At 38.2% G+C, this 26,651-nt stretch overlaps 1 protein-coding gene across 8 annotated transcripts in view; it reads right to left on the minus strand.

Moving 5' to 3' along the window:
• Window positions 1-26,651, minus strand: part of CASK (calcium/calmodulin dependent serine protein kinase) — a 189,058-nt gene that overhangs the window by 120,587 nt on the left and 41,820 nt on the right. For all 8 annotated transcript variants that reach the window (XM_066314066.1, XM_066314063.1, XM_066314070.1 and 5 more), the window contains exon 2: window positions 17,843-17,955. In XM_066314066.1, the coding sequence (XP_066170163.1) occupies window positions 17,843-17,955 (113 nt within the window). The remainder of the gene's footprint in view (window positions 1-17,842; window positions 17,956-26,651) is intronic.

The raw sequence follows: 26,651 nt of genomic DNA on the forward strand, positions 1-26,651 counted from the left end.
TTGCAAACCCATGAGCTGTTTATGCAGGTTGTATATGCATCTGCAACAGAATTAAAAGTCAGCTCAGGTCCTAGCAGAATTTATGAGATTAAATGCAGCATATGCGTAGCAGTTCTGCTGCTTCAGGGCACGATGATACAGAAGAGTCTTTGCCAGTCAATACTGGATTAATAAACCATGATGGACTCGAGTTAGCACCACTTAAGGTCACCTCAAAGTCACAGGGACCCTGATTCTCGAGGATTTATTAGCTTAGTTAAACACAAGCTGTGGAAATGCCAATGAACAGCCCCTGGAATGCAGTGCCAGGAAAATGGGGCTGGCAACTCTCCAAAGGGTCAGCTCTGGACTGGTGCTAGGATAGAGCTCACAAACCTTGACAGAAAATAAATGCACGTTGTACATGTTTTGCACATCCAAATGCTTTCTAAATATACCTGTATTATGGCACCTTTTTTTTTTTTTTTTTTTTTTAATTAGCTACAGTACACCTCAGTCTCCATTCACCATGGAGAATCAAGACTTGGCTGCTTAAATCATCCTACTGCATAAATCTTCAGTCATGAACAACTAATTAAGGAAACAAAATGGCCTCAGAGCACAGAGACATTAATACAATTTTATATATATATATATATATATACACACTACATATTACAGTCAGTTTGGATAGGTTATTCATAATTCCTAGGTAAGTAGGATTTAAAAACAGACTAAACTGCATCATAACATCCTTAAGCTGAAAAAAGAATAATTGAAGCTCAACACATTTTTCACAGCTTTGAACCTTTAGCACTGAACCTGAGCCTAAAACTTTGAACTTTTCTGCATTCTTGAAAATTTATTAAATTAAACTGGCTTTCCTCTTTTGTTTTCCAAATGCCACAGAAAATCATGAAACTGGAATCCATTTAAGCCTTTTGTTACCACAAGCAATAGCATTCAAGTGATACTTGTGCCAGCTTAAGAACAATCATAGACACAAAAGTGCTGTGTGCTGTCAGCAATGAATACTGGAATCAAAGCAAACAACACATCTGTCATAATCCATTTTTAAGAGTTTTTGCAAAAACACATGTACCAGATAAAACTTTGAGGACAGCTACAATGGATGTTAATGAAAATTGTAGGGAAGTATATACATAAATACTGCACAAATGTAGCAACCATTTCTTCTGCAGAGTATTTTCTTTATTTTGTTGTTTTATAACTGCAAGTTTATGTTTAAAATACTGATAAGGTTCACATAATAAAAATGACACAAAAGCAGTAGCCTGCTGGTACTCATGAAATCTTATTCATCACCTCCAGTTTGGAAAAGGATTTTGAGATACAAATCTATTATTTACACATACTATAATCAGCAAGTACAAAAAAATTCCAACCTTGTAAGAAAATTTACAAAAGCTCAAATTTTTTTTTAGATTTCAAACTTACATAATTTTCTTCTTTTTCTAGTATACAGACACTCCTCACTACTATAACATGTTCACCATATTCACCTGATATTACAAGTTACAAAACCTTCAGCAATAACTGATCTTTGAGTAGAAATTGGATCACTCTTTGAAGGGGTAAAATCTGCTGGAGAATGGACTTGGACATTGAAATAATGCATCAGGATAACATCAGATTAAAGGGTAAAAACTTTCTATCATCTTTCAAGATCTAAGGAGCCATGGAGTTGCAACAGGATCCACCAGAGCCCTGCCCAGACAGGAGGCTCAGGCAAGGTCTAGAACAGAGCTGGCTTGTTTAAACAAGCTTTCCTGAGTCCTGATCCCTGAAACACACTGTCCTTTTTGGAAACAGATCAGGTGGAGAGAATGCCACCAAAGCCAGTTACCAGATCTCAGAAAACTTTTCTGGGTCAGCCTTTGTGCAAAAGCCTCCAGACCAGATGAAAATGACAATTTACACCTGGGTAATCTAGGAACTGCTCCTTTGTCCCTCCCAGAGCGCTTCAGAGAACCAACAGCTACCAAGATGTTCATTTACACACGCAAGTAACAACAAGTTCCACACTGCAAAGAAAATTAGTGTTTACATCACTGTAGTCCTTAAAATCTCTAAATCCCACTAGGAATCAGGCCCTTCTTCAGTCAGTTCAACTTTTCCTACATGCAAATGTCAAAGTGACATCAATTAACTTACTACCAACACAGCAAGACTGTCTGCTGCCAGACAGGCTCCATCCAACCATGAAAGGAACAAGATTCCTGAAGCTCCCACAGCCTCAGACAACTGCAGTGGAAAGTTCAATCTGTAGGGATACAAAGCCAGAATCTGGTTCACTTAGCTATGTAAGGAATTCTTACTTTTCCTTGTTAATTACAAGGGCAAAACAAAACTATGTACAAGTGCCCAACGATGCATCCAGTACCTACAAAACCTAAGTGGAGCAAGGGTGGGGTGGTGCAAAACTTAGAAGTTTTGTATCAATTGATACAGGAGGGCAGAATCTTCAAAGACATATGAAATAAATCCTGAAATGTGCCTTATCTCAGCAAAGCCAGTGCACCCACATTTATCAGTTCCTCGTTAAAAGTAACCTCAGAACCAGACCAATTGTAATTGATTTCTGGTTTGGGCCAGCAGACAAACCAGGACAAGCACTAACACAGATTCGAACTGAGGCAACAAAGCAGAAGGTCCAAGGCTTGTTTTTCAGAAGAGTAATCACAAATTCAGCAAAACAAAGGACTGCAGACTCCTCTTCACCTGACACAACATCCTCCAGAGCAGCCACTTCTGTGCAAATCCAGCAATCAGTTTGCAAGAGGCAAAGATGAGAGTGTAGTGCTGAAAGCAAGGGGGAATCGTTACTGCAATACCACATGAAGATAGAGATTTGATTCAGGACATGAACCTGCCTTCCTATCAGCAAACAAACTGTCACCACAGCATGACAAGCTCTAAAACTCTGTTCTACAACATAACATTTCTAAATACTAACCTAGAAGTGGCACAATTTTATAAAAATATCTTATCTCTCTCTCTAGGTTTACAACATTGAAGAAACCAATTTTTCTTGCAGTAGTTATTGCTACATGGAAGACAGAAAAAAACCCTTCAAAATGTAAATTGTATTTATAAAAAGGAAAAAACCCTCCAGAACAGATAATAGAATATTATTTTCCTCCAAAGATCCTGGCACATGTAAGTGCCCTCAGTCCTCAGATCAGCATTTGCAACACAGATTAACATGTCCTGAAGCTGTGAATAGCTTTGACTGTTATTGTACAGCCCATAATTCCTCAGTAGTTACTAAATACAACAGAACCAAGGCAGAAGATTCTCTTGTGTTACAAAACACAGAGGGATAAGCAATGAACAAGACAGTGCCCTGCATCAGCAAATGACCAGGTGAAAAAGCCAACGTGTGGCCACTGGGATGGAGACCAGGGAGGGGGAGGCAAAGGGATGTTTTGCCTAAGCTTGAATGCCTTTGTTTCAATACCAGGATGAGTAATTAAAAGTCTGTTAACCGGCAATTAAATTGACTGGAATTCTCCCCAAATTAGTAAACTCTTCATTTGGGTATGTGACAGAGGAAAGAGAGGATGATGACACAAAAGGAGCTGAGTAAGTACCTTCAGTAATCCAGAGTAAGAGAATCACACCAACCAAACAGGACATGACTAGAAGAACAAGGAAATTGGTGGCAAAAAGCCTGGTAGCCCAGACCATTTCTAGAATGAAGTGCATATTTTCAAATCTTTAATTGGTATTTATTTGCTGACCAGTCCTACCAAGTACACAGAACACAGATAAGCTGCTATTGCAGCTTTGATAAGATTTGAGGCTTTCTCCTCTCACTCCATTGTGTTACCTTGTACAAGCACTTTCTCCAGCTAGGGTCTTTGTAGTTTAAGGCAAAAAGAACCCCGGAACAACACCTATGAGCTATTTAGAAAAGAACTGATGTATCAACCATGGCTATTCCCAATGCATGCTCCTGTAGTTCCTACTCCAACCCCAGACTGCATTTCTGCCTTAAACAGAGTCACTGGTTTCCCTTAGAAGAAGTGAAAATCTCGTTTTCCAACCATCTTACAACAGTTTATCTCAGATTCCAGAATAACATACATCACACAAAATTATCTTCCTTTAAAGGGAATATCAAAATTCTCAACTGAATAAACTCAAACTATGTTTGCTTGTGCTTTCCCCCTTAACAGGATAAATCCTCTTCAACCCTAACAGGTTTCTAAATAAGGTGCATTTAAAAAAGGAAGCAAGTCAATCAACACGACAGTAAAGACTGGAGACTTGGGGTGCAAGTCTTCTATTCACTTTTTCCCCCAACTTGAATTAAAATAAATCAGCCCAAAGGTAAAAAAAGCACCAAAGCAAATGGAAACGAAGCCATAGGAGTGCAGAGTAAGAAAGCTGGAATGAAGAAATAAGGCTTTCCCTGCCCCTTCAGCAGCCAGGAGCTGCAAAGCAGTGATACTCACCCACACACTGCACAGATGGTAAGTGGCATCTAAGACGTTACCATCCCACATTTCCAGGGAATCCTGGTTCCCTTCCTGGTTTTCCCCTCAATCAGATAATCTATCAAGAGGTGGAGATGGGTGCCCTATCAGCCTGCAGCACAAGATTGGTTCTTGCAGAACTACAACATGAGAGATGAAAAGCTTCTTTGCAAACCTGTCAGCCCCACTTGTCCAGCCCTGTGCTGGAAACACAGGCTCCAGTTTGGTGCAGCTTCTCAAAGAGAACGATGAGAGCACAAGAGGACACAGCAATGATAACCTGCACAGACCTGAAAACACATGTGTAACATACACATGTTGCAATAAATAGTTTTGTGGCAGCAACTTGGATTCAAATCTTACTTTGATTTGGCAGAGGAAAAAAAAAATCTACTTTGCTCTGGCAAAGTAGTATTTCATAAGTCATTTTCACTACTCAAAATGCTATAAACTAAGGCAGTATTTTCAGTAAGACCTGCAACTGTAAATTGTCACTATATCACAGGCAACATTAAAAGTGACAGATCTTAAGAAATCTATAGTAACTGGTTCTGTCAGAGTAGATAACACTGTATTTTTAAAATCTAAATTTATTTAGTCTTCTAAAGGAAATCAAGAAGTTTGCGTTTATACTCCTCACTCTGCTAGGAGCTTTCAGTGGAACTTGGAATAGATCCATAAAGTAATTTTTAGTTATTTAAAGTATTAAAATGAAGTTCTCATTTAACTGCCTTAGCAAATGCCAAGACACTCTGAAACAACAAAAAATTATTTTTTAGCACCAATCTCTTTTACAATTGAGCTTTTCCTTCTACAGTAGCTTCAAAAAAACAGAAAAAAACTTTGACCACTGAATATTTTAGGCAAAAGAAATACACAGAACAAACCCCTTTGCCCAACCAAGAAACACACCATAAATCTTCATCATATGAAGTGATCTTAAAAAACCTCTCACAAAAATCTGTGTCAGATTTTAAGTAAACCAGCCATAGATCACAGTGATTTTACTTACATTGCCAATTTACTCACTGTCACTGTGTGTATATTTGTTGGTTGGATTCATATTAGGAAATCGAATACATACAATATATTCAGTGTGACTAGACTGTCCCTGACAAATGTCATCATTAAAATAAATGGCCTGTAGCTGGAAAATGCCAGAAAGTGCTCAGTAACACAGAGAGCTGGTTAGCACAGGTCTCACTCCTAAAGTTACTGCTTATGCATGTAATAGTTTTAAAACACAGAACTAGAAAAAAAACCTCAGTGCAGTATTAAAGATAAAATGTAATTAATATAAAATATGCTCACTCAAGGTTTTATTAAGTGGATTTTTTACCTAAAATGTAACTGTACACACAATAATTTATTGCTTGTACCTAACTTCTTTAACTCCACTAAAACAAGTAATATACTGGTAGAAAACTGATGGTAGAGATGGTAGAACTGCAACAGCAGACAAAATGCAGAAAGTCTTGAAGTTCATTGATCTCCTCAGGACTTTCAGATCTTACATTTATTTAAATTTTCATGCTTCTTTCAACTGAGCAGCTAAAAATCTTCAGTATTCTACTGTGTATGTTAGCCAAGATATATTTTTACAAGATAGCTTCCAAACACAAGTATTTCCATCTGTCTTCACATCAAGCAGACCTAATTGTTCCTCTTAATATTTGTCTTTTCTCAAAAAGATTACAAATCTATTATTTTCTCTTCTGAAGCAACGCTTACCCTGGGAAACAGCCATTGCTTGGCACTGTGTACCCCTGGACTAAAAACTCTCCCACATAATGACATACTATGGAGATCTCTCAGCTTCTACATATTTCATGTATTACTCATAAGTATTTGCTGATGCAGATGTTAGACTGAAAATTTGCATGGAGATCACTGTGCAGTTTCTACAACTGCAGTACAGATCGGGGCAGTTTGTCAGTGGTCTTCAGCTTCACCAGTTTTTTCCATGCTCAATTTTTCAGCTGGAAGACCTGTTAGATCATAGGAGGATTATGCTACATGTGTTCATTTTATTATGAATATACAGACCTATATACACAACTGATAAAAAATGTGGCCCCCATTTTAAGCTCTGTGATTCTCACTCCCAACCAAGTATTTAGGGAATCCATTAAGGTTGGCTAACACACCTTGACTTTTGCAAATTTTCATTGCCTATAGCTCAAAACCATGATCCTCTGCCACCCCATTAAAACATCAGTATGTGCAGAAAAGCTCCAAGAAGAATGTCTGTAGTTGACTGATGGGAAAATTGCCCCAAATTGTGATGTACCCACCAAACTTAGCAGGAAACTCTGGACACTGCAAAAGAACAGGAATCTGTGGATCAGAAACCATGAATCTCGCTTTTATAAAATAAATACTTTAGGCAAGATTTGCGAAAGACTCAAACTGTCCCAACCAAAACCCACGCAACCAAAAGACAGGGGTTTTACCCATGTCCTGCTGCAAAGGCAGGATACAGGTTTGTTATTCTAAAAGTGCTATTGCACAAGGATCATTATTTATCATACCACAGTGACATATATTCTTAGATTCACTAAACAACAAATCTCATCATTTAAGAGTCAAAAAATGTTCTCTTTGGATCAATGAGTTAACAGAAACTGCAGCTCAGCTGCAATTAATTTTGAATTTTGTTGATTGCACAAACCAGAACAGAATACATGCTAGCATCCAAACAGAAAATATTTGAAAATACAGCTGATGCTTATTATCTTCCCTGTGTTTGTAACCAGCCTGAATTCCAGCAAGCACAGCTAGAGCCTATTTCTGGACCATTGGCAAGAATCAGGATTCATTAGACAAGTACAGAGTGTGTACAGAGACAGAAGTGTTTTGGAAAGCATTTTAATTTTTCAGAACAGGAGCTGGACATACCTCATGAATTCGGCAGAAATTAAAGACAACAATGTGTAAAAATGAAGACTTGAGAGGGTTTATAAAATAAATCCTTTTAAAAGTGTACTGCCAGATTTTTAAAAATTTAATAATGACTTTGCTTTGCAGAGAGGGTGAAGAAGCACACCTTTGTCATTTGGCTTATTGTACTGGTAAAAGCTCCAAGCATCGTCTACTTCCCTAGGACAGCTGGAGAAGGAATATCCTTCCTTACCCCTCCAAGCTAAACAAATCTCTTTTTCAAACAAATCTGCTTTACTCAAATTCTGTCTCAAACACTTTGCTTCGCTAAGCAAGAAGGATGCTATAACTAAACCAGGGTTTTAGAAAAGAAAAACATTAGATTATGTGATAAAACCTGATCTGCACACCCCCAAAGGAGCAGAGAGAAACAATGGCACGCAGGGCAGGGGAGAGCCCAAATACTACTCTGCTCAGTTGCTGCCAGGTCCTCACAGGAGAGCCATCAACCCATCAGAAATGTATGACACTGCCTGTGTGGAATCACAGAATGGCTAAAGGGAACAGTGGAGGTGATCTGGTCCAACCCCTCTGCTCAAGCAGGCCACCAAGACCCCATTGATTGCCCAGGACTGTGCCCAAGCAGCTTTTAAATATCTCTAACAATCCACAACCCGTCTGGACAACCTGTGCCAATGCCTGGGTCACTTTCACAGTTAAAAACGTGTTTCCTGATGCTGAGGCAGAACAGCACCAGGAAACACACTGTGTTTTCCTCCTGTGTTTCAGTTTGTGCCACTGCCTCTGGTCCTGTCACTGGGCACCATCTGGTTCTCTCCTCTTCATACCTTCCCCTTCATGAATTTGTACACATCAACAAACCCCTCCTGAACATTTTCTCTTCCAGATTTTTTCCACACAGAAGAGATGTTCCAGTCCCCTCATCTTAGTGCCAGCCCTTTGTTGGGCTCTCTGGTATCTCCATGCTCTTCCTGGACTAGGGATCCCAGAACCAGCAGTCCAGGTGTGGCCTCAGGAGTGCAGAGAACAGGGGCAGGACCACCTCCTTCCACCTGCTGCCAATATTTTGTCTAAGGCAGCCCACGATGCCAGTGGCTCCTCCTTACCACAAGGGCTCCTGTCTGGTTTATGTTCACCTTGTTGCCCACCAGAACCAGCATATTTTCTCTCCTCCAGTCCTTAGGCATCACCTCCAGCCATTCCAGCTCATTCAGAGATTATCCTGAATGTCCTCTCAGTGATATCTCTGAGCTCTGTCAGCACTTCTGGGTGCACGTCTGTGTAAATACACTTCAGAAACTCATTATGCTCAGCTGCTTCAGGCCTGTTTTGGACTGACAACACAGAGTTCTCAGACATCTCTTTTACCATATGCTTTACATATTTAAATACCAAATGCTAATACGTAAGTCATCATACTCTTAAACTGCCCTATGCATCCAACTAAATATTCAGTAAAGGAACAGACAAAGCTGAAATAGTGTGAGATTTTAAAGGATTTTTTTCAACAATAGTGAAGTGTGCCTGTAATATTTATTTCTGGGTAGAGCAAGGATTAGGCTCTTTAGAATCCTGCTCAACTACAATCTTTCACACTGTGGTTTGGGAGATATGATTTGCAAAGCAGAATCCCATTCAGAGTGACTGACTGAGGGTGCACCTGTAGCTGACTGGGATGAACATTTCAATGACAGGCTTATCACTGGCAAAACCCCCCCAAACAAACCTGGCAGTTATCTCCAAGACTTTTGTAAGCTATTCAGTACATCCACAGGCATCATTCTGTTTGGAATAAGAAGTATTAAATGCAGCATACCTTTTCACTTCTGTGATTTATGCTGGATCACAAGCTCTATCTCAAAGTGTTTCTGCCAAATCTAATAAGAATTTAAAGTATTTTAAAGTTTAATTTTCAGTGAAACTTGCATTCTAAATGGTTGTGAGCTCCTGAGAACAGATGGGATTCTACCAAGAGATTTCAAGGACCACCAACTTTTTGTCCAGATGAGCTGATGTATGAACATGAGTCTTCACTGAAGTATTCCTGAATTAGCAAATATCCTGTAACACTTGAAATGACGAAAATGTGCATAAATTATGCTTATTTTCTGAGAAAATGGCTCACTATTATACACTACTCAAATACATTCATGAGTTATTTCAGTAAAGATTTTAATCAAATGGTCCCTAAGCCCTGTATTATACGTACAAAGAGGAATTAACTTTTAAGTGACAAACTGAGTTAAATTACATGAAGTTTAAAGGAAGTTTTCATAATAATATTTATTGGCATTGGTCTTATTTTCTTGCTCACAAATGTGAATATATTTTCTTATTTCACATATATGGAAGTGTGATATAGACTCACAGGATAGTTTGGGTTGGAAAGGACCTTAAAAACCACGTAGTTCCAAACCTCCTGCCATGGGCAGGGACATCTCCCACTAGACCAGGTTGCTAGAAACCCCATCCAACCTGGCCTTAAACATTTCTAGGGATGAGGCATCCAAACTTTCCCTGAGTAACCTGTTCTAGTGCCTCTCACATAAAATGAGAAAAAAGAATGCAGAAATGTTACTATGGGAGCACTTTTTAATCAATTATGATTAGTTAGAAAACCCCAAACTAGGCTAACTGAATACTCAGTTATGTAACAAAAATAATAGTTAAATTATCTATTATCTGCTGCATAAATTCTGTTAGTGCTAATTACATAATCATTTCCATTATTATATGTGTTCTACGAATTCCAAGATACAGCAATTTTTTAATTAGCACTCCAACGTGTTATTCTTAGAATGAATATTTATTAAAATAGCAGTTAAATACACTTGATGTAATTGCATTTAGAAACCTGTAAAGTGTACCATTTATTTTTCTTTACAAAGCTGGGAAATGCTGCCTGCTCTTGCTGCTCAGCTGCATGACACCTTTCTCAAAAGCAGCTTCATGATAATGTTATGTAGAGATCTGGCAACAAACCCACAGTGGTTTCAGCCACTGGACACAACAGTCATTTTTCACAATGTTGGCACCACAGTGAAACCAAGAGCAGAAGAACAAAGCTGTCAGAGGCAGCACGTAGCCAAGTAGTAAAGATTAAAAGAGAGGGAGGCAGAGGTGCACTCCTGCAGAGCCATTGTCTGCTCAGTGATGGGCTAAACCCAGCAAAACCAGACACAAGGCAAGGGACTGAAGTCAAACAGCAAACAAAACTGCCCTTGGTTTGGAGACTGATTAGAAGAAATAAAGAACCAATTGCTTGCAACACATAAAAACTTAATGATTTTCCTTCTATTAAGCAACAGTGCATAAAAAACTTCGGTAAATATCCTTTTATGCTTTAAAGTGGGTGTAATAAATTCCCAAGCTATGCCTTCCCTGCTGAAGGTGGAAAAGAAAAATGTTTAATGAACACTGCTGTTAATATGCTTGCATCAATATTTCCAGAAATTTTATGTTCTTGAAGTAATACCATGTAGTTGATCTCTATAACTCTTTGCTTATGATCTGGATAATAGGCTGTATTTTTCTACAGAACATCATATTTGCTTCCTGGGATGAATCAAATTTGTATGTGTGACTCCAAAGGAGGTCAAAACATTGATAATTTGGTCAGTGACGCTGAATATCCCATTCCTGGAAGCCTGTATCTGGGCAAATGCCAGGAAAACCTCAAATAAAAAAAGATCCCTAATATAAAATGCTGTATTTTACACTAAAAAAGAAAAAAAAAAGAAAAAAAAAAAAAAAAAAAAGGAGCGAAATGTGGCCCCAAGACTGAATTCTCTATTTCCAACCAGAAAAAAAAACCAAGAACCATCTCAGTCAGAACCACACCGACTTCCAGTAGCAAGGAAAAAATTAGTCCTTAGAAAGAGTGCATGTGTTCATGCATTCCTGTGATGCACTGGCTCTGTTAACATGCTGCTGCACTTACAGAAGTGTCTGCTGGGGGAAAAGCCTCCTTCCATCTCTTATGTTACATTTCTGCATAGAAATATTTAATGCTAATGACACTTTGTTTATGAAAGTTACAGCACAGCTATAAACGTCAGACATTTATGAAATCTGTACTCCTCATAGGAAGGAGAACTATGTTTATAACTGAGGCAGTTGACAGCTTCTCCAGAAAAACAAAGAAAACTCAAATCCTTCATTAAAATAAAACAAGCAAACCCCTCAGAAAGGCTCAGGTAACATTCCCTGTACCAAAACAGGACCAATTCTACCCCTTTGTGAAAGGAGAACTGAGATAGGAACAATGCATTCCCCAGAAAGGCAGACCCTTGAAATTACAAACATCAAAAGTGACTTCAAGCATCAATCTTCAAGCCCTCCTGAGAGGCACAATCTACTACAGGTCCCTTCCATCATCACCCAGACATTCTTTAAAAAAAAAAAAAAATCCTAAAAAGCATTTGGTTTAAATTTGATTTTATATTACCACAGGTACATGGTTAATTGAAATTCTTTCTTCCTCTTTACCCCAACTTGCTTTATTGTCTGTACAGCACACACAGACTGTAGCAGTATTTAAGGTACCAGCAACATAAACTCCATGACAGTCAGCCACCAAGATTTCAGAGAGTTTCTTTTCAAAATTCCACATTTGTGCATTTTCTTAAGAACAGAGGTGTCACTAATACCATGCGATTTTTGTGGTCTATAAAAAGATGCCTCAAACTCTTCACTACTGAGACACACATACTAGACGAATCTTCAAGAAAACTCCAGTGTAATAGTTGTACCTCCAACACCACAATCACTAAATACCTGGATTATGGCCTCTCATAGGGTTAAAATGGTAATTCAAAAGCAAAGTCAAGCTGGAACAGAGCTTTTCACTCTCTGAAATATCCTCATATTTTCTACCTTCAATGAAATGAAACCTATAATGGTGTCTTCCTCCTGTTTTCATTACTCACAGAAAAGCTGGTGGAAATGATGGACACTGGGTCCAGCCCTGACTCAACATGAGATTACTGCACACTCTGGGTCTGGATTGCTCTGATTTCCTTGAGCAAACTCTTGAAAACCATGTCCAACCTGAACCTGAGCCTTCCAAAGCAACAACTCCTGGCCATTTCCCTGTGTTCCAGTAGCTTCCATTCACGGATGGCTGGGCTCTGGCATTTTTTGTAGTTGTTCAAGCAGTTGAAGACCACATTGTACCACCCCCTCAGCCTCCTCTTTACCAGACTAAACAAACCTTCTGCAACCTCTTTTCTCCCATCATGTCCTGCAGAGTCCTGATTATCTTGTCCTGTGCAGGGACCCCTCCAGTTCTGTGGCATCCCTCAGACTGTGAAGCCCCAAAACAGGGCACAGGAGTTTGGTGTGGGCCCAGCAATGTCACACAGAGGGAAGTCACTGCCCTTGATCTGTGAAATATGGTACAACACAGAACTGACAACGACCAGAAATTCCAGATTAGTTGGTATCTCCAAATCAAAGGCAATGTGTCACTCATTCTTTCTTCAAATCCAGTCTATATATGGTACAGTATCATGAAATGTGATGACATACACATTTGTAGGATTTTTTACTCAAAAAGAGATGAGCTCAACGCTGACAGTACATTTTTTTCTGAAACCCTTGAAAACACACAGGGAGAGAAGTGCAGAATCTTACAGATACTTTTGGGAAAAATAACTTATGATTCACTACAGCCTGCCAGTATCAAAAGTTAAAGATACTGCAACTTCACTGTGAACTAAATAAAGCCTTCTGAAAACACTGCCGTGAAAAATTATTCCAAAAAATGAAAGTCTGAACAAATTAAAAAAATATAAAAATAAGAAAACTGACAAGAGTAAACTGTTTAATGAAATAAGCAGACCAAGAATATGGTCTCAACTTTAAGAAAATCAGTCACAGACTGAAGTTAGTCAGGGATAAGATCTGTGGGCCCTTGGTGGGAAAAAAACACCCACAAGACAATGACTAAAACACAACAAAACCCTCCCAGTTTTTATTCAAATTCCCCATTAAATAGTTCTGGAATTCTTCTCCTAAAGTGGAATATCCATAGCAAGGCCAGTTTTGATTCAATTATCCTGTCCCTCTCTGTGCTAGAAGTAGTCCAGTAACTGTACTTAAAACACTGCTTTCTTGGCCACAATTCTGCTCTTTGTCACAGTCAAAAGCATTTTTGCAGACTGTCTACACAGCCTGCTCCCAGAAGAACCAGTTTGGGTTCTGAAGGAAACCTCAATCTTTCCTTATCAGCTTACTTATTCAGCCTCACAGTGGCCTGAATGCATACAAACCTGTATATCAACCACACACATCAACCTAATAAATAAGGTGTAGACTATTAGAAGGCTGGAGAAGAACTGGTAATCACTTTCTTTGTGAGGACATTTCTACAGAAATGAACTACAGGTCTAATATATGTTGAATTAAATCCTGAAAAACAACTTCAATGCACTGTAAGCACAGAACACTGCCCTTTAAACTGCTTTAAAAAACACTCAGCATGTTACAAGAAAGCTATCTGGGTTTAAGAAAAAGCAGATAAGTAACGTGTATTGGCTTTTGTAGTAAGGACTGATTACCATTCTCTTTCTGAAAACTGGTGCCTGCACTTAAGAGATACTTGGTTAGAACAGGTAACTAAAAATCAGACAAGCAAACTGCAGAGAAAAACAAAAGACAAGAGAAAACGCATGGGATGTGAAGAGAGCAGCAGGGGAAATGGACAGTCAAACTAAGATGAGAGCTGTAACCAATTCAGAAATAAGGAACATGCTTCTCAGCTTTCTATACCAAATGCTCTGAGTATAGCAACTAAGAGCTGTACTTGAAAAGAAGTTTATTTACACTGATATATTTTTTAGACCTCAATGAATCTACTATTACTGGCTTCTGAGAGCATCAAGTACTCTTCCACACAGATTCTCTCAACTGAACAGTACAAAAGAGATTCTTATGTCTAAAAATATTCAACCTTCACATTTTCTTATTTTAAATTTTTTCTATCTCTGTGATGAGAGTGAACTGTAGTAGAATCTGTCACCATGTAAAATATCCACCATTAATCCAGCTGATCACGTGCCCACTTGAACAGTGACGAGGTGTCAATATATTTCATTAATATGGTTGAATTACAACACTACAGAGATTGATGATACACAATATGCAAGACCATGAATACTAATACATAAATCCAATAGAATTTGGCCTAGATTAGATTTGCTAGCTGTCAGGCATCGTTACATGGCATTAATTTTCCCTGCTATTATCAAACCACTGCAGAGATGCAGCGAGACACAAAAAATCACTTGAGATGTCTGTGTCTATACATGCTATGAGTATTGAGCAGTCTTTATGGAAAGAACACCACACCTGATAAAAGTTCATCTAGTGAGCTAGTGGCTTCTCCATCATATGCCACAAATGCCCACAATAACACCAACTGGTAACACATTAACCTAAAGAAGCTTTTCAGCTTGTTTTTGTTACGCTTGCAAGGAGATACTATTATTGTAAGACACCAGCATGTGTTTTTCTAAATGAAGTGTTTAAAAAACAGTCCCATTAAAACATATTTGGTGCCCAGGTGCCTCACAGGTTAAAGAAAGCAAAACTAGTTTTAAAAATTGTATCCAAACTAGTTTTAAATTATCTCTTTTTTAGCAGAGTACTGCTGTGCCTAGATTTTCTCCCTATACAGTAATGCAGCTACACTGGCCCTCAGATTACACAGAGACTGTTGCTACAAACACCACAGAATCATCCAGGTTGAAAAGACTCTCTGGAGGTGACCTGGTCCAAATTCTTGCTCCAAGCAGGACAAAATAGACCCAGCAGCTTGGAGCATTGTGCAATTCACTTCTCTGAGCATCTCTGAGGACGCTCTCCACGAACTCTCTGTGCAATCAGGAGCAGATTTTTCTCTTCTTTGTCTCTAATTGGCATTTTTTCATGTTGCAATTTCTCCACATGGCCTTTTGTCTTTTCCCTGTGTGCCCAAATCATGAGTTTGGCTCCATCTGCTCTGTATCCTTTTGTGAAGTAATTGAAGACAGCACCAAATCTCATCTCAGCTTCTGAGTCCATCTCTGCCGGGCTCCTGCCAGCACATCACTGCTTCCTTTGTCCTGGGGGAACCAGGGCTGCACACAGTGCTGCAGGTGCAGCCTCACAAGGGATGACCAGAGTGAACAACCACTTGCTTTGCCTTGCTGGCTACACCTCTGCAATGCTCTGCTCTGCAGTTGGCTGCTTTTGCCACAAGAGTACACTGCTGACAAACAGAAATGAAGTTCTTACCCATAAACACATCATCCCACAGGGGTATTTACGTAAAAGCACTCAAGAACAAAGAATTTTTAGATTTAATCTGAAAATGTGGAGGCATATTGGGACTTTTAGCTCTAAGCACTCTAGATATCTGTGAAATAATGGAAGGAATTGTCATCAGCTCCCTCACATGCAGAATGTCCTGTTCTCCCACTCTTGTGCCTCAAAGAAAGACTGGAGGTGGACAGCTGTGCAAAAATAACCTTCAAGAGCAAATTGAACTTGCAGGGGTCAAAACTTCAAGTTAAAGAGTATCTCTAAGGGTTAATCTTATCACTTCATTTCAGTTCATACTTAACAGCTTACAAACAGCTTCCTCCCCAGGTATATGTACTTTACACCAATACCACCATCCTGGCTGCCCACCAATGTGCTAAAGGAATGCCACAGCAGAAATAAATAAACAACAACAACAAAAATCTTTAAACCCCTCCTAGAACCTGGATAGAGTAGAGGTGCAAAAAAAAAAAAAAAAACCCAGAACCCAACCAAAAACAAGCCAAATTAAAAAATAGAGGAAAATGAAAGAGTACAGAAGATGGAGAGTTTGTGAAAAATTCACATTCTTATGTAGAGGTAAGAACTTGCTCCACGCTCTTTTACACATTTATATGTCTTTGTGTCTTAATATTACAAATCTAAAGCATAACAATTCAAAACCTTTAAAAAAACCAACCCCAAAACAAGAACAAAAACCCACAAACAACAATCTAAAACCACAAAACAAAAGAAAGCACCAATAAACTCAGAAAATGTTTATGATCATACCTCAATGACCTGCTACCTTGAATTAAAATTACAACAATACAACAGAAGTGGAATTGGAAAAACCCCAAGATTTCTTAATATACTCCCAAGCCTATTCTTTAGGCACAGGCAGAATTGCAAACCATCCACATTTACCCTTTTTTCAGTGAATCCATTATTATTATTGGCTTTTCCTTTCCTCCTCCTGATGAGCCCCTTCTCTTTTGCCTATGACTTTTCTCTTTCAGAAATTCTTTATGGCCCCAAACAGTTGAATTTTACTGCCATGGAGCCAGGATGGCAATATTCCACTAAAGGCAGAAATGTGTCCTATTATCAGCAATTCAAATGAGGCTTATGAAAAAAAGGAATATGGACACAACTTATTTAAAAGATATCAAATAATTTTAATAAACATTCACCTAGCTTAGAATGCAATGGTTTTGATAAAACTTGCCAAAACCATGATGGAGGTAAGCAGAAGCTGAATATTGTGGAAAATGTATTTTATATTTTGTTAGAGGGCTAGAAAAAGAAACAGCAATGGCATTATTAAATGAAAATATCTGGTAAAATTTGAAGCAAGACCTGTGATTTACCTGATGAATCAAGCTAGTCATTAAGGCTCAAGACAATCTATGTTACAAATACCAACAAAATTCATTAACCCTTTTTTGCTGAAGTTGGGTTTACAAGGACTTCGATGGCTGCAGTGGAACACCCAAAAACATTACTGTACAAAAGAATATCATCTCCAGAAAAAATACACAGGACAGGGAGAATACAGCAAGTGTTACCCAGCTGCCAATGCTCTTCTCCATGCAGGGTGTAAAAAAACTTCATGCACACACAAGTTGTGTATTCAGCTAGTAGAACCAGCAAAATGTTGTTTTACCCTAATAGGAAATGTTTAGAGAGTTACAGCCTTGTGTTTACACTGTAGCAGTTCTGCAGCACTGCCTGTAATCTTGACTATACCAAAAATATATTTTTATAGAAATTTGCACTTCAATAGCAAGTCTTCACCCATTTATAGCAAATTACTTGCTAAATGTAGACTAGTAGAAACAAAACTCATGTGTTCTTGATTTACTTCCTGTGTATGCTTTTTCAACTCAGAACTACTTTTTTCTTCAGAAAATTCATATTCTTAAGAAAAATTCCAAACAGAAATGGCTAAGACCTATCTACCTTTCTAATATTTATGATCACCACTTAATATATGCAGTAACTACTAAAGATTAGAAATGCAAGCACTAAGCTAATTTTGAGATACACGATCTTGCTTCAAAACTTCTAGAAAATACAAACCAGAAAGCATCATAAAGAGAGCAAACAGAGGAAAGGCTGACAAATCAAAAAATAAACCCTGTCCACTGGGAGTTTGATTAATTATTAATTCTTACCTTCTGTGCTTAACCCAGGACTTGAAGTGAATTTTGCTACATCGACGATCTTCACAGCGAACTGCTGCCCCGTCTCCCTGTTGATGCATCGTCGCACGACGCTGAACGGGCCCCTGAGACACAGAGAAACCAGCAGTGAACAACCATTCTCCTCCTCGCTGTGCTGCAATTCCCTTACTTGCCAACACGGTTTCAGTTCATGCATTCAGGTGTGGCATGCACACAGAATATACCTCTCGTCCTTGCTGCCCATTAAATGTTAAATTAAGAGTTCCCACTCTAGACTGGTGGAAAGAACCTCAAGTGAGTCTGTATTTTCTTATACTGAAGACATATTCTCTTACCCTGCCCCTTTAGAAAGGCTATATTCTTAGAAACCTTATGTAATATGTAACTGACATCATCATTATTAAATTTTAAGTGGACTTTATTTAGATGCAAAATCCAAATAGGGGGGAAAGATAGAGGTGAGAAACCCATTCCTTCTTTCAGTCCTAATCTGAAAGGATAATGGGCAGTGGCAAGAGTAATAGAATTGTGAGCTGTTTCAGTCTGTCTGTTTTACACAAACTAGGTTTACTTCAAGTTTGGCATCATTAGATACAAACAACCTCCATGACAATACTCTAAAATTCCACAACAGCTCATGATTCTCTCTCATCTATGGCACTTAGAGAATACCAGAAATTACAGATGAAAATATTAGAATTAGGTCAGACAAATGTTACTATTGCAAATAAAAAAGAGTAGTTATTTTTTGAAATAGAAGTTACATTTGCCAAAACATCCGTTAGAAGAATGGCAACCTTTTAAAAACAACCAGCACAAATATGTACTTTTGGAAACACTTTTTGGTGCTTTTAGGTTTTTCTGGAAGCACTTTTCAGACTTAAGTTCTTGGTGCCTTAACTTATAGTATGGAATCTTCTGTCCAGTATTAACAACAACCAATACCATCAGATTAACAGGGTAGGGCAAGCTTTCAAACATGAAATATGTTATGAAAACAGAACAGGATTGTTTCAAGAGTGTACTAGCTGTGGCAAATCAATCATTTTTTACTGCTACTTTTTTGATGACAGACATTTGAGTTCTAAAGAAATCCATTCTGAAGTACTCTCAAAAAGATGTGAGGGAAAATTTGAGGATGGGAAGAGCCTTTGTTCAGAAGTTTGTCTATTGAGTGAACATTCACCTGCTGAGTGAAATAAATGCTTTAATATAACTTGAAAGACAAATTCTTCCATTCAAACAATGAATGAACTGAAAGTTAGTTGACACATTTCTGAGCAATGAGATTGCAAAGCGACACCATCCTCAAAATAAAAGGTACCCTGAGGAGGCAGAAATGTCCCTCTGAGAGCACTTACAAACCTTAATAACTGGGCTTTGGTATTCCTTTACACACCAGATGATGTGAAGTGTGTAATTCATCACACCACCAAACCTGTACTCACATAGCTAAAATCCAGGTTTTGTACTCTTTCAACATACAACACACTTGCAAAGATTTCTTGAAATAGGATTATTTCTGACTGAGAACATGAATACCAAAAGCAGTCAATGAATCCAAATCTAAATATTCACAGGTAAGGAAGGTATTTATTAGCATAACTATGGACATCTGATGTACTCAGGCAGAACAAATCACTCAAGAAAATGCATTTTTATTTTCCTTCTTTCCTTGCTCCAAACACAATGAAATCTCCCATACTGATGGTTATTTTCTCTTCTGAATCCACATCCCACTGTTATTCAGTATTTGGTGTTTTACCAAAAATTACCGCAGATATTTTTAAAAATACGATCAATTAAGCCTCTAATACACAGAAATCCACTTTCCCTATTAAATTAAAAAGGTTCAAATTGACTTAATTTGTCATCAGAAGGATACAGCTATTGACTTGGAATCCTTCCTCCACATTTCAAAAAGTGATCCATGAAAAAGTTCCACTTTATATAGATCAATGTCACCTTCTTATTCCAAGTTCCTGCTTCCTCTTTTAACATTCAAAGTAAAATTGCTTTAAAATAGAATATATACATTTAGATTATGCTAATCTAAAAACATTTCAAAACCTAAACCACAGCTTTGTAATAACTTTGGCAACACCTCCTTTCACTCCTAATTGTCATAAATCACTAGAAACTAAATGTATTTAATTAAAATGATCCTCTTTCTTTTCATTGTCATTGTTTTTCCCCCTCACAAAGCTTTTCTGGAAATATTAAATAATGCTTTTAACATATTCTGATACAGAGTAGTAGATCACAGAGTGCAGAGATACATCACAAGACCATATCCTTACTTGTAGGCACATCCCCAAATTCTATTAATCCACCTAAACTCTATGAGTATCAATATTTCTCACTGTTGGCTGAGCTACTTTTAGATCTCCTGGTTTGCCAAGCCTGGGCAGGAGAGTTTGTCCAGCAACCACAATGTGTGTATGTGCTTTGAGCAGACGAACAGAGTTGGAGGAATCATACATCAAAAAGAAACTAACAAACTGCAGCTCTGAGAAATCAGATCTATGTGTAACCCAACTTCTTCTTGTACAACCATGCCCTGATTTCTCCTTCCATTATCTATTAACATTTTAAAATCCTGACTTGAGTAATTTCCTTCCTTCATATTAAATCTGGGACAAAAAAATTAGAGCACTTTATCAAGTTCTGTAACAGAAAAGATACAGAGACACCCCTACAATCTCAAAATTTATGGCCATATTGAATGAAACTTCACTATGATGATGACTGAGACTTTTCTATTTGGATTGAAGAATGTCAAAGACTCTTAAGTCAATGAAATGTGCTGTAAAGCACACAATACAAGAACTGGGGTTGGAACTAAATGATCTTTAAAGTGCCTTCCAAACCATCCACTTTATGATTCTGTGAATTCAGGGACACTCACAGTCAACTCTCATTCTATTGAAACAATACGGTAATTTCATAGAGAAATAAAAATACTTTAAAACACAACCTGAAGAAGACTCAGCTATTTACAAACCTCAGACTTCCAACTTTTTCAAAACACTCTGATACTCAAGCTACACACAGCCTCAAAATACTGTTAAGACACTACATCGGATGAATGCATCCCATGACAATAGCATCACAACAAAATTCTGAATGACTAAAACTGAATAGTCCAATTTTAGGTAATTTTAAATCACTCACGAGACATGCCCTGATCTATTAAGCAGACACCATCACTTCCAGTGCCAGGTAACACAAAGGAACTTTTAAATAAATTATGGTTGCAGTTGGTCCCCTCCAGCTGCAATGGCACACAGCAAGTTTACAAATGAAGTTGTAACAGCCCACGGTGATGCTGTATAACCTGAGTCAGAAAAGAAGAATCCGTGTTTCCCAACACAAGAGCTTCAAGCCTTATTTAGAAGCTGAGTAACAAAAGTCTTTCAGGCCACCCTGAGTCTCAGCACTGAAACCACCCAGTGAGGAAAGGAACCACAACAATTAATCTCTCAGCTGAGATGAGGAGCTGTTCAACAGTTGTGCCTGCAGATGGGGAAATGTCTATCACATCCTCACGAAGTGACAATTTCTAAAGCTCATTTTGCCAACCCTGCAGCTCGAATTTCACAGATCTAAAGTACAGAGGTGACACAGACTGGGGAAGGAACTGTAACCCCAGACACAGATCATCAAAGCTGTCAGAGATAGATAAGACTGCTTATTAAGAGTAACTGAGTTAAGTTGTATAAGACTTCATTTTCAAAGTCATACAAACTGTAATCATGTCATGTGCTTTATATTTCATTTCTCTCTGTGCTACCTTCAGCAGACATAACCCGAGCTCACAAAATCTTTCTCTGCAGTCAGCTCCCACACTAGAGACTACCCCAGCTCAAATATGAGGATCCTTAAAACATGCAAACAAGCAGTAAGGACAGATGACTTCTTCACTGGTGTTTTATCACAGCTGGCAGCAGCACAGTCCAACACCTGGAACACTTGGGAGTCCCACCTATGATGCATGCCAAAATCCAAAATGTATGAACTTAAACTGAAGCTGGGATGCATGAGGGGTTTTTCTGTCTTATGCAGATGGAAATCCAAGTGTTACATTAATGAGGTTAGGGAGAACACACAGACCAGAAAACGTGAATTGAAATGCTAAAGAGGCTGTCTCATGTCTTTTCATGAGTCCAGAATTTCAAATTAGCAGAGTAGGCCTGATGTAACCTTAACCCTATTTAAACTATTTTCTGATGATAACTTTACTGTCTAGCACAGAGCAGTTCATTTTGTATCAGCTAGACACAAACTTCAAGAAAATCAATTATTAAGTACTCTCTCCTTCAGGAGTACAACACATGAATTAGGATAAAACCCTTAAAACTTTGATAACATCAAAGCCTTTTTTATCATCTCCTTCACTTAAAATTATTTTACTTCGTGTGTCATTGGAACTTCAAGGACATAAACTGATACACTGCATAAACTGATATACTGCAAACTATCTTTTTATACTACAATCTTGTCAGTTATCTGTCTGTTCTGCTTCCTGTCTCCTTTCCTTCAATCCCTGGCGGTCTGCAAGAAGGAGAACTGGTTGTAGTTGAAATATATCACAGCCTGTTTCCTTCTTGTGTCCCTCAATGAACTGAGCTGACCTGTGGGAATGGAATTCCTGTAAACACACTTCCTGAACCCCTCTGCTTCAGAGCTTCACAATCTGAGATTTTGGATCATATCAGACCATCACGAACTTGCTCAACATCTCTCCCAAGAGTCTCAATTTTTTGAGGAACTTAATATAAAACAAGTTGTCTTGGCTCTCTAATTCTTTTTCATTAAGTTAAAAAAGGTAAGAAATACAAGTTGAACATTTTGACAAAAAAATCCCCCAAATAATAAGCAGTATCTCCTCCACTGAACAGAGTGCTCCTTTAAAAATGACCTTCCATTTAGAAGTAAAATGCCTGGCACTCCTTTTCCTTACTTAACAAGATTTAATAGTTAAGAAATTGAAACATGCAACTCAGGCCTTAAAGTCAACTTAATTCAACATTTTAGATCAAGTGTTTAGATTAAGATCAGTGTTTTCTACAAAGGGTTTTATCACTTTGTTGCAATAAGATACCACAGCTGTATACACATAAAAAACCCCCATTTATACCCAGATTTTTTTTCTTTTTTATTTAAAGGCTGTACATTTGCTTACCTAAACAGCAAACACTGCTTTGTATTAACATGGTTAATACTTTCAAAACAAATGTATTCAAATTGATGATGAATACTGGGAAGAAAACAATTTGCTACTACATTTAAAAAGACAGATTTTTTCTCTCTGCACTTATCTGCCCCATTTATAATATGTATTTGTTCTTTAACTTTCCCTTTGCCTTTAATTGAACTTCTTTTGAAAATTAAGTATTCCCAAAATTAATTAAACCTCCAATTATCAGTTCATTTACACATGGCACTGCAGCTTAAAATAGTGATTGAACCTTTCTGTGAAATAGCACTTCAGATTAGATGGCATCCACATTTAGAAAGCCATCGCTGGCAATGCTGGCTTGACACTTTTTGTTTTATTCTCAAAGGAAAATTTAAAATAATGCCTTATGATGACTATGGCACAGAAGAACATTTGGGTTGAAGATCTGACACTTTAGAAAATTAGATATCCCAGTACAAGTCACAAACTGAGTTCCCAGACAGCAATATTTCCATCACATTCTATCTATTTCTACTTTTCAACAGCTCACATCTTTGAAACCAAGTCTGTGTTTAAACTCAGCTTTAGGGTGAAATCTACAAAGAACAAAGCACAAGACGGCAGTTCACTGGATCTCATCACAATATGGATACATATTAATAGACACCTTCTAATATTAATCCAAGACAAAAAAAGAGGAATATTATATATAATAACACCAAATCTTAACCACTGCTTTTCATCCACAAGAAAACAGGGAAGTAGCAGCACTCCAGTGCATGTGAAAGGGAAATACTCTCCAAGGAAACCTTAGGGTATACTTGGAATTCATGCAGCGAACTGAAAAAAAATTTACCTTCATTTTTAGAGATTTTCTGAAGTAATTCAGAAGTTTGTTTCCACGGTTTTGTCAGTATAAAAGCAAAATACAGTCAAGAAAGATTTCTTCTGCTGTCCTGCCTTTCACATCTCCAAGCTAAAAGGGGGATACGCTATCCTTAAATGATCAGCCACCTCTACCAGTAAAAATGCTGTCTGTGGTCTGATTTTTCTTCTTATCAAGCAAAAAAAGAAAAAGCCACAATCATTTTATCAGTCATTCTATATATCTACCAAATCTCTTAGGCATATATACGTTATAAACAGATGCTGTATGTAAAAATATCTTCAATGTATCTATAGTTTGTAAACAACTCTTCTTTTACACTGACTGGCTGGGATATTGAGGGGATGGAAAGGGAAGAACACTGAGATAAGATTCTCACTAAATTCACTATTCTATTACCATGAAATGAATATTTCATCACCAGGCACCTACAAAATTCTTCACACACAAAGGATGCAGAAAGTATTTTTATGGTCACATATACTTTATTTTCTGAATTCTACAACTACCTGTTACCACTGACCTTACCCTTGTCAATTCTCCTACTTTATTCAGAGCCACAAAATTGTTTAAACTGGAAGGTACTTCTGAAGGGATGTGCTTAATAAATTTTATCAGAACATGTTGCTATCAAAAACGATACTTCCATGGTTTTTCTTTTTAAGAAAACAATCTATCTCCCTCTGCAAAAACAAGCATTTCCAAATAATTATTTACCTCAGCACACAGACAAGCAAAACCTGTTTTCAATAAATATTGTAGGAAGATGTGTCATGGTCTTAAAAGAATTGTTCTGAACACTGCAGCTGCAGCAGGTACAGCAAAAGGAAATGCACTTTGTCAAGGCCTTTTGGAAAAGGGTCCAACAGGAGCTGCTGGGTGGTGTCCCAGGGGCCACATGGCACCCAGAGGAGGTGACAGCACAGCACTGCAAGGTCGTGTCTGGTGACACTGGAGTGTGGTGACTGCTCCAAAGAGAACCACCAGCTACTGACACAGAGCAGCCTTCAAGAGCCTGTCCTCAGATCCTCCCTTACTTGGTATTTTTCAACTCAGTAAAGGTCATTTCCTAGCAAAAGGTCAAGACCGCAAATTCAAGTAATTACTAAGTGGAGTCCTTAAGGAGTTCAGGCTCTTGGCTCCACAGATTCCTTTTTTAGCTGTTAGTGTGTTTCCATGATTCACTGCTAATTTGCTTTTGCTGCAAGGTTACACACTGGACACTCTTTTCATTTTCCTAATACAGCACACAGGTCCAAAACTGATTCCAGAATTAATCTTCAAGGAAGTAACTGATTATTTGTCTCATTTCCAGATGGATGAAAGAAGTAACCAAAAGGATTTTCAGGCACGTGTGTACTAAGCATACACAGGTAAATGATGAGACATTTCCCTGAGGTATAAATAATTATGAGGATCTCAGAGAATGGAACTTCCCAAAAGTGTTTTTTTGACTCATTTTTTAACTCTTGGTATGAAAGAAGAATCCAAATTGGTTCATTAAGCTGAAATGAAACATTCTGCCTCCTCAGCAATAAAGAACTCAAGAAACTGATGATGAATATAACTTTCTCTCTCGTTCACCTTGAAGTAGATGAGAATCTATATCTCACACAAGAAGTGATTTTGGGCAGTGAAGACTGGTAATCAAAGCACAGATTGTAGTACTTGAACAAGAGAAGGGAGAAATAAGCAAAGCTTTTCCACTGATAAATTTCCACTGGGAGTATTGGAATAAATGCACAGAATCAAAATCCTCAAAATTTTATTTTTTCACTCAAACATTCTGTAACACTTCACAGGAAAACTCAGCACACCAGTGGCTGAAACGAAAGCATCAGCTCAAGAGTGTTCAGAAAAACTGGTGCTGTTCTCCTAACAGACCCTTTAATATGTGACCAATGTTCTGCCTGTTTCTCTTCCTTGCGAAGAAAAAGAACAGAAGATCAGGAGGAAGAGAATGAAAACAGAAAAAAAAATAAAGCAAAACTACTTTAGGTACTGAATCACTCAACAGTGAGGAGAAAAGCAGCAAGACTGAACAAATGTGTCAAAAAAACCCCACTTCAATTACAGGAACAAAAGGGAGTATATTAAACATAATAGCTTTGCCTTCAAAAGAAGAGATGTGGAGCACCTTCAGGCTACGCTCAGTAGCTGGAGATGATGATCACTATTTTTCTCTTTTTCCATTCAGAGAAGTTTTTTGTCCCACTCGTGTACCACAGCCTTGTTCCATCCCAGGCTGTGGCCTCACCATCATTTCTCCAGCAGAGCACTGGCCAAACCAGCAGCCCCTCTGCCTACTGCATCATCCCAGAACAGCTTGGGTATGGTTACACTCAACCAAATCAAAGGAGAAACTAAAACTACTCAAAACACCCCAGAAAAACCGATTCTCCTTTTTTTTTTTTACTGTGTTGCTTCTCAGTCAGCACAGATGCTTGGTTTGGCTTAAAGCTGTGCAAAGAGCTGTGTCCAGACAGTCAGAGCCAGGAAGGAAGAGCTGGGACAAGAGGTGCTTCAGGAACACTGCTGCTGCTAAAGCTGAACCTTGTCTCAGAGCAGGATGATATTTCACAGGGTCCTACAGCTCCCTGTGGGACCTGCAGCAGTACTTCACAGCTGCACTCATGCAATAAACCAAGGAACTATGCCAGAGCCTTGGGTAAATGCACACACTGCTACCTCCACTGTGCTATTTGTGCTGCAACTACAACAGGTTCTGATTG

This window comes from Sylvia atricapilla, chromosome 2, assembly GCF_009819655.1.
Source record: "Sylvia atricapilla isolate bSylAtr1 chromosome 2, bSylAtr1.pri, whole genome shotgun sequence".
Classification (NCBI taxonomy): Eukaryota; Metazoa; Chordata; class Aves; order Passeriformes; family Sylviidae; genus Sylvia; species Sylvia atricapilla.